Source organism: Aulostomus chinensis, chromosome 23 (assembly GCF_037954235.1).
Source record: "Aulostomus chinensis isolate RoL2024-O1b breed Wild chromosome 23, RoL_Achi_v1.0, whole genome shotgun sequence".
NCBI classification, from domain to species: domain Eukaryota; kingdom Metazoa; phylum Chordata; class Actinopteri; order Syngnathiformes; family Aulostomidae; genus Aulostomus; species Aulostomus chinensis.
In genome coordinates, this window is record NC_141342.1 from 17,382,042 (window position 1) to 17,399,090 (window position 17,049).

General features: G+C 42.6%; 1 protein-coding gene across 3 annotated transcripts in view; it reads right to left on the reverse strand.

Annotated features, from left to right (window-relative positions):
* Positions 1 to 17,049, reverse strand: part of usp54b (ubiquitin specific peptidase 54b) — a 45,750-nt gene that overhangs the window by 16,888 nt on the left and 11,813 nt on the right. For all 3 annotated transcript variants that reach the window (XR_015111608.1, XM_086195930.1, XM_086195929.1), the window contains exons 3-9: positions 13,281 to 13,415; positions 11,812 to 11,925; positions 10,495 to 10,577; positions 7,300 to 7,405; positions 4,006 to 4,152; positions 790 to 939; positions 24 to 216 (exon numbers count right to left, since the gene is read on the reverse strand). Coding sequence is in view for 2 of the 3 variants with exons in the window: in XM_086195930.1 (XP_086052056.1) it covers positions 24 to 216; positions 790 to 939; positions 4,006 to 4,152; positions 7,300 to 7,405; positions 10,495 to 10,577; positions 11,812 to 11,925; positions 13,281 to 13,415 (928 nt within the window). In the remaining variant the exon portion in view is untranslated. The remainder of the gene's footprint in view (positions 1 to 23; positions 217 to 789; positions 940 to 4,005; positions 4,153 to 7,299; positions 7,406 to 10,494; positions 10,578 to 11,811; positions 11,926 to 13,280; positions 13,416 to 17,049) is intronic.

The window sequence follows — 17,049 nt, forward strand, 5'->3', positions numbered from 1 at the left end:
AGAGTGTTTCATGTTTGCTGTACCAGAATCTTCGCTGTCGTAACCAGCCTTGCTGCTGCAGTGCTGGAGCTCCAGCTGCGGGTTGGAGCTGGTACAGGGGTTGGGGCTCTCCTGCAGTATCACCGGCGTCCCACGGGGGTCAGCGTAGAGCAGCAGCAGGGGCTGGTAGTGGCCTTTGATACAGCGAGACACCACGTCCTTCCACTTAGGACCAATCTAGAGGTGCAGCAGGGGAACACACACACACACACACACACACACACACACACACACACACACACACACAGTATTGAGATCTAATGTTACATATTACATTAATATATTATATGATAATATTACAATATCCACCCAAAGCAAAAGGTCAAACACATCTTGTGCTGTTGTCTACTTTTCATTAGCTCACTTACCAGTTACACTGACTGACCGATGTACCAAGGACATATCGATTAACTTTATATCACACTTTGACATACAGAGCAATTTCACTGTAACATTCATACAAATTCCCAGGATTCTTCCATAGAACTCGGGTTTAAATATAGCGCATTACAGCATGAGATCAGCTTAAGCGCTGAAACCGGCGTTAAGATTTAAACAAGACAGGGATTAAACCTTAAACACATAATCAATTTCAAGCTGCCACTGCTGCAAAAGAACTGACCATGCAGCACTTAAAGTAAGGTACAGTGCAGCTCCTGCTTGCATAGGCATGAGTGAAGCTGCAGCAGAGCCTGTACAGTGCACCCTCCTCCCCGTGTTGCAGCATGCAGACCCTAAACTGTGTCTCACCTCTTTGACGTGTGCATCGTCGAAGTACATCCATTTGCGTATCTTGGTCTGGAAGAAGAAGGTGGAGTAGTGCTTGCCGTAGTAGCACACCATGCCCACCAAGTAGAGCTCTGCCTGGCGAGCCCTCTCCTCTGTCACACGGTAGAACAACTACAGAGAGAGAGAGAGAGAGAGAGAGAGGGGTAAGGGAGGGAGGAGGAGGAGACAGGGAGGGAGGGCAGGAGGGATGCAGGGAAGAGAGGGAGAGGTGTGCAGCAGGGGGGGAGAAGGAGACAGTTAATGTGAATACAAGCACATTTTTGCACACCTAGTATATACAGTATGCTCAATGCAGTAATACCTCACACACTCCTCACTTACGTCTCACTGTTTACTCTACACACTACACAGACCTGCATTTATTCTGCAAAAAGGAAGCAGAGACATCACGGTGATGCATCCATAAGGTCAGGTGCTGCCGGTTTAAGAATGTTAAGCTATCCTTTTTCAGATTTTTTATCAGGTTATTTCTTTCCGTAACGTAAAGGACATTTCAACACTACATCTCGCTGAAGAAAGAGCACAAAAGAGTTGCAGGGAAAAGAGAGAGCAGATGCAGACAACAGACAGAAAGAGTGCAAACGTGGTGGAGCAGGAGGAAGGATACGGGAGGCAGATGGATCCACATTTTCTGACATAATGACACAAAAGCATAAGAGACATTATGCCCCCGATTTGTATCTAACTAGCTTCATCTCAGAGCAGCGGGATGAAAGACGAGAGACAGCAGGCGGAGATAGAAAATAGAGGATGGAGGGGAAAACTTGACTCACTACAACATTCATATGCACTGATCCATTATTCATAGGTATCACTTCAGAATGTGTCTGGAGATGTTTCAGTGGCATTAAAATGCTCCAACATTACTCAGTCATGACACAGAGCATCGAAGGTCGAACACGTGTGTGTGTGTGTGTGTGTGTGTCTATCTGTGTGTGTGTGTGTGTATCTGTGTGTGTGTGTGTGTGTATCTGTGTGTGTGTGTGTGTGTGTGTGTGTGTGTGTGTGTGTGTGTGTGTGTGTGGTGGTTTTTGATACCTTCAGGAGACTTTTTTGTTGTAAGCCCTCGCCTTGTTAGGACCGCTAGTACTCATGAGGAACAAAGACCGCTCATAATGCGGCAAAACATAATTTCTGAGTTCCTGGTTTAGGAACTCATAAATTTACCAGGATATAGATGTGAACTGAAGTAAATTGAAAATGTCCAAATGGTTAGGCTCAGGTTTATGGTTAGCCTGCTCATGCGAATGGAATCAATAATGTGTATGTGTGTGTGTGTGTGTGTGTGTGTGTGTGTGTGTGTGTGTGTGTGTGTGTGTGTGTGTGTGTGTGTGTATTCAAAGATATTCACAAATCTTTTCTTGCCAGTCCAAGTCTAGTTCGTAGCTCTTTCCTGCCTTTTTTTCAAACTTCACTCGTTCAAACAATTCTTCTGCAATGTCTTTCTCACAGATAAGCGTTAGCTAGTGGATGGTAGCACAGGAACATGGATGAATTACAGTTGTCATAGCAAAGATTGTGGACTAGAAGACATAAATCTTAGGAAAAAAATATTCAGCAAACACCAAATTACATCAAGCTAAAGCCTTACAAAGTTGGTAGCAAGCTAACATATAAATGATGCAGCTTAGCGAACGTTTGCTATGTTTGCTAATATCACCGTTAGCTTTCCCATTAACCAGCAAGTGACTTGTTCGGTTGCATTCTCAGGTGCAAACCACACTGTATGCTCATAAAATATGAGCCACCAAGCATTGTCATGCTTGTTGCCACGTTTAAACATGAAAGTACATAAACGACATGAAGGGACATAAAAGATTCAAGGCTGCCTGGGTCAAGATGTGAGAGAATTTATGATTTATTAAAATGAAAGGGCTGACTGGTTTATGTAAAGGAAAAATAGCAGTGAGGCCAATTTCGCCAGAGGAGAAACTGCTAACATGAATATAATGCCATGCTGAGTGAATTAGGGGGTAAAATTAGATCATCATTATTGTGTTGGGGTGCTAACACTTGGATTAAACAATGTAATGTAGTTTTGCATGTATTTGGTCATAAATAGTATTGATTTTGAAGGATCCTGGATGTTGGAACAGTCCATTAAAATTCCAAATGCAGCCTATTCCAAATTCTTCCATGACAAGGGGAAACACAATCTGTTTCACTCTTTGGGTCCTTCCTGAGGATTGGCTTCACCTGCCTGCCTTACATAAGCCTGTTTTGTTTCCAGAATGGCAACCATTAATTTATGCTGAAGCTGTAGTTTCTAATAAATTCGTCCTTTTATTCTTGTTTCACGCACCTAAACACACACACACACACACACACACACACACACACACACACACACACACACACACACACACACACAAAGCACAACCAGCCCTTTTGAACTTTTGTTCCGTATTTCAGGAATCGAGCCGGGTAAGTCTGAATACGGACAAAACAATAAAAAGAAGCATGTATGTCTGATCGGTGTTACCGTCACCTGCAGAGTTGGACGCGTTGATCAAATATGGGTTGATCTTACATTTGAAGCATGCAGCCACAATCTCGAAGATTATTCCTGACAGTAGTGAGCCTCAGATTCATTTCACATATCAGTATAGCAGGCTGTGTCATTGTGTGCCTACTTATGCTGTAGAATGTGTAAAACCGTAATAATTTCACTTTTGGTTTTAAGCTTCAAAATTTGGCATTGCACATTGCAGTACATACATCTATATAAAAAAACGGTATTGCAAAATGTGAATGAACAAAAGCTTCCAGAACTTTCCAAAAATAACTCTATAAAAAAGGTTATGAAACATTTTTATATTTATTTGCCACCTGATATCAAAACATTGCATGTACTTGCAGATTGAACTACACATGTTTAATTAATGATCACAATGATGCCACAGATTTACACCTCTCAAATATAAACCCTCAACTTTTTACGTTTTGTCCTTGCTCTTCATTAAAAAAAAAAAAACACATATATTCCCCTAAGTTCTCTTTAACTGCAAACAGTTTCAGAATGCAGCGCAGTACTTGCAGTGGAAGTACATTATCAAAGCAGATAAAAAATATCCACTGGCTCCTCAAATTTTATATGAAAAGTTTGCTGGGCTTTCAATTGTTATGGAGGATGGAAACTGGAAATTTGTTTATGATGTGTGCGTGTGATCCCCTTACATCCCCCAGACGTAGGCACGTCCCCAAGCTGTGTATGACGTCTTCCGCCAGGTCAGAGTGGTCTGAATCCCACACCAATCCGATGGACACAATCTCTGGCGAGTTCATCAGCACCCGGCGGATACGTAACACCTCCCCGCAGTTACTCTGTGATGGAGGATGGAGGACGGGGGGGCAGAGAGAGAGAGAAAGAGAGCCTGTGATTAAACAGGTTCATGTGTCATCCCTTGAACCATCCCTTTGTCACACACACACACACGCTTGCAGATGCATCTGCAAGTCAATGAAGTGAAAGAGGGGCAGAGATGAAAGACAAGAGAAAAGGGTTGTAAGAAAGGAGGAGGAGGAAGGAGCTCTCTGCTGAGCTGAATTTGTCCTTTGGGCCTTCTGTTGAGTTCAGAACCATGTGTACTGGATCCTTCCTTTGAGTCATGACCCACCGCAGAGCTGGTGCACACAGGCACAAACACAAGTGCCTTCACGTGTGCACCACACAAGCACGCACGCAGCGCTGGCAGAGCAGGTTCGGAAACAGCCTGAGAACACCCTGGCAACCAGACGCTTTGCCAAACACAACACACACAAACACACACACACACACACATACACACACACACAAAAAAACTCTCCCTTTGTGGGCATCCGACTGTCTTGCACTGAGACCAGAGATGGCAGAGGGATGTTTTGCCAGGGTCTGCCTCTCAATTCTCAAAAAGGGAAACAAATGCAAGCCAGGGAGCATCAGCCAAATAACAACACACCAAGACACGGGCTATCTGTTAGCCTGAGAGACGCAGACGGTACACACAGCCTCAGTGTGCTATCAGTCTCATGAGAGCAGTCAGCAACAATATCATCCATCAAATGATTGTACAAACAAATTCAGTCTGTTTCATAATACAAACTGATCTGTGCATTCTCATCTCGGCGTTTTATATGCAAATGTTTATCGCCTTCTATGTCTTTTCTTTTTTGTTGTTGTTGTTGCTGTGGCTATGCAGACCTTTCCAAGAGAGGGAGAGTTATATAATAGTGCTGCTGGACAAAGGATGCTGTAGGTTTGCAGAATGCTGATTGTGGTGTTCTTCATAGCAAAATGAAACAACTTGAGCAAAATGATTGTGAATGCGCCTCTTCAGAACACAGATTAAATGCTGAGGAAGTGGACACGATGAATAGTATACAGACATTTCAGTTTAATATATACTTCAATCTCAAAAATCCTTTCCACTGTACCAGGTAATCAAGTGATGATACCTGAAGAAGAAAAAAAAACAGTTTAATCTCAACCAATTCATTTGGAGGTGAAAGTGTACAGTATGTGGGAAATGTGTGTGTGCTAAACTGCAGCAAGTAAATTAGGTCACGGATGATTTCAGTAGCAATAAACCAGTTCTTTTGATACTTAATCCTATTTCCATAGGAAACAGTAATACAGGGGAAACTATTTTAAGCATGTTTCCATTTAACTGTCGTGCACATTTTTAAGCAAAGGAGGAAATGCAAGTTGGCCGCATTCCTATCAACTAGTTTGGAGTGAGTAAACTCGCCAACGCACTGCATATTTTCATCTGCAGATGGCGGTAGGGCACATTATACGTGCATCAGAGTAGCAAGAGGAGAGGTCATCTTGGGCATCTACCAACGAATAATGGAGGGACTGATTTTACTTCGTATGAGCAAGTTGTATTTGTTTCCGACTATTGGCCACGTTTAAAATTTTTGGGAAATATTGTCATTTCCATGAACTTGCAACACCCTTAGAGTTATGAAACAGGAGAAGAAGAACATAAGACCACGAAACAATGAAGGATATTGAGAGGAAAGTGTTTTTGATTCTTGTATGTATGGAACATGTAACTTTTTGTCACAGTCAGGAGATAAACCTGCTTAAAAATGTCACAATGCAGCTGTGATTATGCTAGCGATGATTTTCTCTGCCCAATCATGGTCTGCAATATTAGAACTTCACCTTTAAGTGACAGCTCAGCTCACTTCAGAACCTCAGCCAAGATTATATTCAAAGAAAAACCTGGTACCTGGTACAATCCCTAACAGAAAACATGTACAGTTCTCTGAAAAACATGCTAATAAATCTATAACCAATTCATTAGCAACCCAGTCAGTTCTACTTTTAGGAGGCTTATAATTTGTCAGTTTTTGTTAACAAACTCAGAAAAGTGATATCTCTACTTCATGTCTATTATTGAGGTCGTAGTGGGTCGTGGGGCTGTACTGACGGACATTATATTGAGAGGTGTTTGCGCACAGAACATTTCCACACAGTTTCCTGTGACGACTCCTTGGCACAGCCCCTCCTCTTCGATCTAGCACCTCCACTGTCTTCAGCGGCAGTTTGTTTGAGTGAAGCCCAGGGTGGTGTTAACAAATGATCAAGGCTGGAAATGATAGAAGATAAACAGGGGCAGGTTGTGCGCGGCTGTGCATACGTCAGCACATGAAGACGGCGTATGAAATGCGAACAAGCTAATGGTGTGTATTAGCGAGGTTGCATTGGTGCTTGAGTTCTGTGTAGAGATGGGCAGCTGCTTAACTACGCCCAGAGAGGGGGCTCTTTGTGCGGACACTTTGGCAGAGACGGGTGGGAGTGCAGAGCCAAACTGGATCTATTCAGCAGCGGCACTTCCCCATGTGGCAGCTCAACACAGACAAACCGTCAGAAGCAAGGAATCAAACTCTCACCACTGTCCACCTTCTTCACGACACTTAACCCTTTACTCATTCTCTGATTCGCTCTTGACGAGGATCACCATTGATGCTTTTTTTAAATGTTCGCCAAATAATAATCCAATTATTTCACTGGTTTGGTTTGGACATACTTGTGTTTCCTGCTGCAGAACTATTATCACTACTGCTATCACAGTAGAATACAGTAAAGGTCAACGGGGACAACTAAGAAAATGCTTCCAGTCATAAAACAAATGAAAAACAGGAGAAAAATGCAAATGAGTTGCTGATTATGTAATACAGGCCCATTACATACGTAACAAAAAACAAACACGACCAAGTAAGACCGTCAGCGGTTGTTATGTAACAACACCATCATTATTATTAAATATTTCATTTGGTATTAGCAAATGGATTTGTACCATTGATTCCTTTTTAACCATATTAACATCAAAAAAAGAAATGTACAAATGTACATTCATTCATAGACTAAAATTCGCCTGCCCATTTAAGGTATTGCACATCCGTGTGTGTGTGTGTGTGTGTGTGTGTGTGTGTGTGTGTGTGTGTGTGTGTGTGTGTGTGTGCTCGTGCACGTGCTCTCACAGGGCAGTTGCGTAGGTCTCCCATGTTGCTTGCATTGCGGAGAAGTTCTCCAAACATGTCCGGGGTAGGTTTCTCTCTGCACTCGAGCATCCTCACCGCCTGATTACTGCAGCATTGGACAGAGAAACACACACACACACGCACACACACACACACACACACACACACACACACACACACGCACGCACACACACACACACACACACACACACACACACACACACACACACACACACACACACACACACACACAAATATAATTACAGTAACCCAGGAAATGTCTGTGCTCCCAATGCAGCTGATAGAAAATAATGTCAAATGCAAATGTCACTCCATTAAATATTGTGTCAGTTTTGACAACTAACGTTTCATTCAGGCTTCATCTTGCGTCACACAATGTGTCCTTGTTAGTTTTCATCATATTTAACGATCTTCAAGCTGTTTTTACTTGCTTGCTTTTTCGTTGACTGAAAAGCTGAGAACAATAGTCAAATCTTAGGAAGCTGGAACTATTTTAGTTTTAGCCAGTGAATCCTGACCTGGATCACTTTGTGGTGAGCCTCCTGAGGATTTTTAGGCGGCTCATTTAGTTTTAGCCTTTTTTGACTGAGATTCATACTGGTTGGTAAAAAATGTTTAGTCAGTTTGAATATTGTCAGTTTTCTGAATGACAGAGGTTCCCCAAATGTTTTTATTTCCTGAACCTGCTGAGACATTCTACCTCTTGCTGTGTACCCTTCAACCTCCATAGATGGCGCTAGCACCACCAGTAGCTAGGCTAGCATTGCTAACATTAATGCTAGCTCAAAGAAACGGCACTGGAGGCTCCCGAGCAGATGTCTTTGGCAGGCAGGACTTCCTCTTCAGCAGTTGTTCTGTACTGACCGACAGTTTTCGTTGCTCCCATGGTCGTGGGCCATGGTTCTTTCAACCGTTCAGCCACATTTGAACAAGCTTAACAATATACTGATCCCTAAAGTTCCCTGTTTTTGCCAGGAGGAGCTGAATATTTTGGGGGCGCAACCCTATGAAGACCCTGCTTCTGATTGGCTAGAACTTCAGGTATGTGCAGTGAGGTGTATCAGAGAAGAAAAGAGGCATGTCTTTGCCATATGCAGGGTGGAGAAACATGAAACACAGGTTTTACTTTTGATGAAGTCATTTTTAAGGTTGCCCCAATTTAGCTGTGATGGTAGGCGTATCCCAGCTTGTGGATCATGGGTCTACAGCATATGAAAAAGGGTAGTTAGCAAACATTTTTTGTCTAATTTTGTGCAAAATAAGCTCAAATTAAAAAGCATAAAACAAACATCCCTTTCACTGTTCCTGATAACAAAGACCACAGTATAGAACTGAAAGATTTTTGACAGACACTCATGGGGAAATTAGTCTTCATGCAGTGCTGGGATTCATTCATATACATCTACAGTCCACTGACTCTGAGTCAGCCCGACTCTCCATGAGAAGTGAAAGTTTAGAACACATGAAAGATTTACAATCCCTAATTGTTATTTTGAGCTGATTCTGATGGCTCTTAATTCTGTCTGTGCAACTGTGAACTTTGATCTTCCACCAGCAGAAGAGCTAATTGATCATATTAGTAGACATCTCCAATTAGAACCGCTGTTCATTATTAAGTCTACGTGCTATCAAATAAAACAAATTCTGCATACAAATCTTGAGTGAAAAAAAATGGGGCGGCAACCCCAAAAGGAGCTTGACAGGTGTAGAATTTCCTAAAATAACGTTGTAAGAATAACTGGTGGTCTGAGATGAGCACAAAGATATTCTCACACGTGTTTGTACCAAAGCAACAATAAGCCACGATGAAAGAGTTTAGAATGGCAAGAAAGGACAGAAGAAGAAATGTACTAATTTTGTGTGATGTTGGAGAAATTTGAGAAGATCGGCAAAGACACAACAGACTCTTGATAATGAAAATATGCTTCAGACTTTTTTTTTTTAATCGTGAGGAGAAAGGCTGACAAGGTGAGGAGGGAATGAGTTCTTGGAACTTCTGAATGGGACGCTGAACGGAGTCGTTTAAGATGGGGGGGCAGGGACAAGATACTTTTGGTGTGAGGTGGTTGAGAAACATTCTTTAATGAAAACAGAATATTTCAGCAACATTGGAGGGGACATTATCCTTCAGTGGGACTTGTTTTCAGTCCAACTGTCCTCTGAAGGTCGAACAAACGTAATTGTCTGTGAATGCCAAATGTGTGCAGCCCAGCAGCTCCATGTATGAGATGATGATGAATCAGCATTGTTTTCCTTGGTGAAGTATTCCTTTAAGAATAAAGATCCTAAAAACAACATCCAAAATCTCTCCTCCCCGTCCTCTCCTGTACTCCTCTCCCCCTCCCATCTGCTTGAAATGAACTCTTCACTCAGTTTCAACCCCTTCAGTGCCCCCTCCTCTGCAAACACACAGGCAGATGCCAGGCTAAGAAAAGAAGTCTTGCACCTTTGTATTTACAAAATCCCCAGGCTGATGTCTGAATTCAGCTTGAACCAGACGTTTGTTTTGGCTTTTCTGTTGCCCTCTGATCATCTTAGTCATGTTGACTTGAGCATATTTGGTTATCACGACTGTAACAACAGAAGGCTAAAAATAGCTTGGCAGTGCTAAGAGGCACAAACACAAAGTGGTGGCACCTTGGTGCCCCACAATTACCTTGACACGGTGCTTTTATTTGTACGTTCGCCCCCCACTCATCCCTCTGTTTCCTGTGTGTTACGCTTCCGAGGAGCAGTAGATCGCCTTATTTCCTTCTCATTCACCGTCTTTCCAGCCCGCTGTTCAACATATAGATTTGTTGCCCCCTGGGTCTTCTGAATCAAACAGCTGATTGATTACTTCCCCTCTCCCTTATTTCATGGACTTAGAGCAGCTTGTGTGTGTGTGAATTAACCTGCTCATGTATGCTAACATACCTGTACAGAGCGTCCATGTTCTGCAACCTTTCTTGCATATGCATGACATGACACATGCACAAGTGTGTGTGCACAATGCGAGTGTGTTTAAGAGCATTTAGGTGTGCGGTTGTGTTCACAATTCAGTGATCAGCAGGGACCCATAGAGGGAAGAGAACACGCTGTACCTTCCTTTACTGCCACCCAGCCTCAGCTTACTGCCAGATTTACTGCAGTGTGTGTGTGTGTGTGTGTGTGTGTGTGTGTGTGTGTTCTTACCAGAGGGATGTAGTGGAGATGTAATGAACCATCTGAATGAAGGGCAGGGGGTCTGATGTGGCTCCACAGCTGTTACAAACACACTGCAAACACAAATACATCCTCAGATTTTTTTTTTCTTAATTTATGTGGCATGTACTTCTCTTGAAATATTTCTTTTGTTATATACATTCCCAAACCAAACAGTGTAAAAGTTCTTCAGCAAGACAGACGGACTGCATGTTTGTGTGTGTGCACCATAAAACCTTTGGTCAGGAGCCCCACACTACACTACCATTTCAATTCCATTGTGAAATATGTGGCCTTTCAAAATAAAAGAAATCATTCTTCAAAAAAAAGACAAAAGGGTCCTAAATGTAGGCTGTGACTGCTGGTTAATAGTTGAGGTCTGGAAACATTCTCACTTGCCTTTAATGTCCTCAATGGGCTCGTCAACCCAAAACCCCCTAATTCTTCCCGCCTGTGCATTTGAGCGACTTTAATGTGTGAATTACCCTGTTGGAGTGCCAATAAAGTTTGTTCTCATATTCACTGCATTATAATAGTTGACCTTTCACCATTTTGATTAAAATGTCACTGCTTTAAATGTGGATTAGTACGTGTGAATCCCAGATTTGTGGAATCACCGAGTCTGACTTTTCCCTGACAGCGTTACTAAAATTTCACTTTGACAAGCAGGTAAGGACAGAACAATGTGCTTCCAGCTACCACCGGTTTAACTATTAGCATATGGGTACAAAAGCTTACTGCTTCGATTCCTTGAGAATCAACCTAAAATTAAAAAACAAAAAACAAACGGGTATTACGAGTATTTTCTGAGCTAATCATCATTAGCCTGGTGAGACCATCCGCCTCACACGAGCTCAAATGTTGAGCTCTGCGGTTTAGATGTTTATGCTCCCCTCCTACACACCGCTGTTGGAGACTGGAGTCCTCGCCATGACAGACAAGCTCCTTAACGAGAAACCTGACATCACCACAGCCAAATCCAGACGAGACTCTGCTCGTGCTTCCGTCTCGTTTAATTGCTGTTCTTGAGTCTATGGCCACAATAACTGCACTTACAGCAGCTGCATTTGTTCTACAAGTGTTACCGCTTTTTGCTTTCAAGAGACGCTACTTTCCACCATTCTGTTTTGCCAGCAGTGGCTTATATTCACATCATCAGCTATGAGAACTAATCAGGAGCTATGTAACTATATGGTGGTCCAGCAGTCCTCATTGGTTCCATTACCTGTGTGTGTGTGTGTGTGTGTGTGTGTGTGTGTGTGTGTGTGTGTGTGTGTGTGTGTGTGTGTGTGTGTGTGTGCCTCTTACCTGTTCAAACAGAGTCATTGCAAACTTCTGGTGTGGTATACAATGTTTGGCTGTGCAGATGTCCTCTCTACTCTCAGCGCTGATGTGGAAGTGGATACGCATCAGAAGATTCTCCTGAAGAGCAGATAATAAAAAATAAATTTGTGTGTGTGTGTGTGTGTATGTAAAAAAAGAGAGACAGCAAGTTAATCAATTTTGCAAATGTGCTTTTTTATATTGTATATATGCATACAACCAATGTGTATGAGCGATTGTGTCTGCCTGACAGTTCCTCTCCGCTACTCTGACGGTGGGCGCTGCTTCTATATTTCATAGGAAGCCAAAGGAGTCCCTGACTAAACACATTTACTACCAATCAATCAGATAGAGCCTCTCAAGCACACGCATAAAACACACACACAGTGGATGTCTTTAAGGCACAAAGATCGAGGGAGAGAAAGGGGAGGACAGGAGGAAAGCAGGTTGAGGAGTGACTGTAAACCTCTTCATTTTCAGGTTGGTCTCAACTACAAGAGCGGGTGTGAAAGGTGCGTCACACCACCATTCATTTGTTTTGACAAAAAAAATCCATAGTGCTTCACTACAGACTGCATTAGTTGGCAGTAATGCATTTTAAACTGGTTTGCTCTCCACAAATGAAAAAAAGAAGAACAATTTTAGAATGGGAGTACACCGGAAGCTGGTTTGGACCCACCTTGGACCACATATTACAAACACGCTGCTCTGGAGATGGCCTGGAAGCTGCCCAAGACCTCCTCTTCAACAATGTCTGGTTCCATTTGTTTGGGCAGCACCCAAGTATGATTATTGTTTTCACACCTGCCCAAATGAACCGCACCCAAGTGGAAAACAGCCTCGGCGGAAAATAAAAAGCCTAAGTGTGAACGGCGATTTCACACATCGCAGTGGGGAAAAAAACCCTGAAAAAACGCAAAGTGTACTTTGCAAGTTGGAGCCTTCACAGCTATATGCAGGTGCATGCATTTTTGGATGTGTCAGAACATTCAAACTGAAGCAGTTTGGGTAAAAAGAAAAAAACTGGAGAGGATATAGCCAGAGAGAGTAGTAGAAATATCCATTGGTTCAAACACAGGATCTTATTGCTGTACTCATTCGCTCACTCCAGTCCCAGATACGTCAATAAACACAGTGAACATTCTCACTTTCTTCTTTTGGGTTTTCTTAGTAGTCAGCACTCCGGCTTAGGAGAGCATTACCGCCTCCCAAGGTGATTTGTAGTGCTTGTATTTTTGCAGGTATAATGCAGATTGATGTACATATCAAGCATTCTAAAAAAGTGCAGAGAACATATACTTGTGACACTACTTCAATGGATTTATTCAGGAAAACCTTCAGAACACCCCCTCCCACACACACACACACACACACACACACACACACACACACACACACACCCACACCTAACCTGCATGTGTGTTTGAGAGTGCGTATGTGTCGATGTGACTCACAAAGCACTCGGCAGCATCATCCATGATGCCAAGCTGAAAACGTTGTTCGTCTTGGAAAGTCTTGGCCAGAGCGCTCCGCAGTGCATCTGATGGCAGCACACGCTCACTGCTGAACTGGAACTGAGCGAAGATACTCTGCAAACGCAAGCAAACACACACACACACACACACACACACACACACACACACACACACACACACACACACAGAGTAATTCATCAATTCTTCATTTTGCTGCTACAAATATATAACGCACTACGAATGCTTTTCTCCAGACCCATGCAGCTGTGGTGCAATAGTTTATGTGGCCATGCACATGTGTACATCGTTATGTCTCTGTGGGTTTCATAACTAGTGCAGGCCCGTTATTTGATGGACTGCAAGTCGTGGAACACCACAAACTCTCTCTGACTTTGATCGCATCGTTTGGACTTTGATCGAAGGGTTCTTATTTGGTTTCTCTTTGAACGCGCAGATGATGTCACAGAGTCATCTCAGTCTTTCAGAGGTGTGGTGATGATTCGTGAACCAAAGCAGGTGGTCCTGACCCACTACAAGGAGATGTCTTGAAGTTTATAGAATTGGGCAACTGCAGAACATCAGGCAGTACAAGGCAAACTCTCCATCATCAGCAAGGAATCTGAGGCTGATATGTCGAGTGCCAACCGCCAAACCCGACGAGAAAGGACCAGAGGTCAACAAAAGTCTGCTTGCCCTGACTCAAGGAGTGAATCCCAGCAGCAATAAGTCCCACCCTGCATTACGAGCTCGTATGCTCATCCAGGTACAGGCTGAAGAAGCTGAAGGTGGACCCCAACCAGGTGATGAAGGGGGTTTGACCCAAAGTCTGTGCTATCAATAAGCTGGGTTTTTTAAAAATTAGAGGAGCTCAACAAAGACATGACCTCAAACCACTCCAGAGGGAGGAGGAAGTGTCTCCCCTGCTCGTCACCCTTCGTGAGGCAGTGTCTCTGCTGGCAGAGTCTGAGTGGAGGCCCAATGAGCTGATGAAAAGGTGCTACTGGAGACGACAAATGAGGTCGATCAGAACATGCAATCAAATCCCACTTAGCTGGAGCAGATCCTAGATCAGAGGATAGTTCCGTGATAAAGTGAACTCATTCTACTTAACACTCTAAGACCGGGAACAGACCAGTGTGCAGATCAATCTTAAGATGCCACGCGCCCATTAGAGACTGCATGCTGACACGTCTTAAGAAGCACACACGGAAACTTAACTACCAGAATTTGGCAAAACTCACTCAGCTGTGAAAACAAAAAAGGCCTAATGGGCCAACAGGTTCAAACACTTTGTTTGAACAAAGTTGCAACGTGTTGAGGTCTCAGGGCCATCGTACAAAACTCTCGAAACACAAAATCCGCATCATGTTCTGTCAACTGACCCATAAAAGAGAAGCCGCCTCACAGCAGAGCCGGCCTCAATATCAGCCTGTATCAATAATAAATGGTATTTGTAGTGCACTTTTCTCTGACAAAAACAGCCTTTGGAGTGCTCTTGTAGCAGTAAAATAGAAACCAAGTCAAACTGTTGCAAGGCACTCGGAGAAAAAGTTAGGCCACGGAAGTGTGTTTTGAGGGCAGCGTTCAGAGCCTGGCGAGGAGGACCAGTCAGGTTGGAGAGGACTAAGCTGCTTACATCCGTACAGATCCACAGCTGTTTATTACCCCCTTTTTAACACCAATGTCACAATGTGCTCTGTTGCTCCATCACTGCTGTTAGTAGGAAATATTAATATCACCCTTACAAAGGAAGTTAGGAGTTGGACATAAGAGTTTTGTAACAAGTTGGTTAAGTAGGGCCAAGATACTGTTAGTCCACCGTTACCTGCTGAAGCAAACCAGTTAACCCTGTTGCTCCGATCTCTGAAAGTGAATCCAACGGCTGCATCCCCTCATTAGGAGAGAGTCCATTTTTAACCTACTTCCTTGTCACAGATAGGAAATTTGAAAGACAGAAAGTTCAAAACATGAAAGGGAAAAAAACGATCAAACATTTGGCCATCAAAATTGTTAGTCTTGTCACACAAAAATATTATTTTTTTTGCATTCTAAGCATTCAAATCTACATTTAAAAATAAAATATTCTACAAAATTGTATCTAATTGTCAACTATTTTACAGCAGCACGACTGAATGAAATGACTAGAACTAATTTAGTGATCTAATTGGAACGATTTAATATGAAAATACCATCCAGCTTTTGCATAATGATGCTTTCTTTGTATGCAGAGTAACAAGGTTACACATGACAATTTAGAGAAGTGAAAACTGAGTGCTGTGCAACCAACTTTGTAGTTATTAGTTGTGATTGCAACAGCAGTATGGTTCTAATGACCTGAAAAGGACAACAACAAAAAAATCCCTTTCTGAATACATGTTCTATGAATTCAAATAGTAGGATTTAATCTAGCCCTCAATGCAAACAGAAGCACTGAGTGTAACTTCCCACTGAGGCTGCACTGAGGAGAGCTGCGGTGAGGGAGAGATAAAAGCATGGATGACTTTCTCCAGATTGCCAATGGATAAACTTGACCTAATTTTTTGTTGGTACAGCTGGAACAAGCAAAACAGAACAACTATTTTTGACCAACACATAAAACTGAAATAAACACAAGTCGGTCTGAGCAGTGGTTGCTCAGCACCACGAGTGCTGCTGGTTTTCCTGCCCCAACAGAAATGTAGCCAGGTACTAGATGGACTGACACTTAGACGCGGGTGCGAGTCCCTGTTTTAAAAAAATGTTGGCTGAAATAATGGCATTAAAGCGCTACTTCACCTCAGAATCCTATTTCACTTTTCACACCTCTCAATTATCCAGAGATAAGCGTCTTGATCTCACAGAGACACACGTCGCTTCTGTGTTACTCCAAATTGCAGAACGAGCCAGCCATGTGTTTCTAGCTTAAAGCTAACGGTGCCACCAAAAACAAACAACAGCAAGAATGATTGTTACAAATCCTCAAGATCATCGTCAAGCACGTGCTCAATAATCCACAAACGCTTCTGTTGAGCTAAAAACAAAGCGTAACACTTGTGGTTCGGTGTTACCATAAATGAGCTCGGGTGAGAGCGAGGGAGTTGATCCAACTGAACGCACCAGCTGGTCATGCTTGGCACTACCACAAAAGGGTGTTAAACGTTTTAAAAGAAATATTGCTTTAACAAGGTTGTACAAGGTGTGAACTTTTTGCCAGCAGTACCTTTTTGTCCTTATTATAACTGCAAAGAAGTGATGTATTTCTTTTTTTTTTAACTAAAGGCATCTCAAATTTCTTTCTTTCTTTTATTATCATTTTGCTGGAATGTGGAACACTGACTTCCTGGGTGAAAAAAACAACAACAACAACATGATTCAACAAAACACATGGCTCATTAAAAATGTTTTAATCTGTCACCCATGGGGGTTCAAACCCTGGTGCCTCCTGTCCTGTGCTTTTCATGCCAATCCACCCTCATCTTTTAAATCAGGAAAAAATATTGACAGTTTCCTCTTAAAAGTATTTGGCAAAGCAAATTAGTAAAATATAAACAGATTTTGTAGACATGTTTGAAGTATCTACCCTCCTCCTCTACATTTAACTAGAACCCCAATGAGTTGCTACCAAAACGTTGTATTTAGTTCATGATTCTTCAATTTGATATGATGTCATGTGATCATATCTAACATCTAAAGCCTCCATCCCTGAGAAATTCCAGGAAAGGATTTCAAGTAAATGATGTTTTTGTCCTTTTCCATACTTCAGATATCA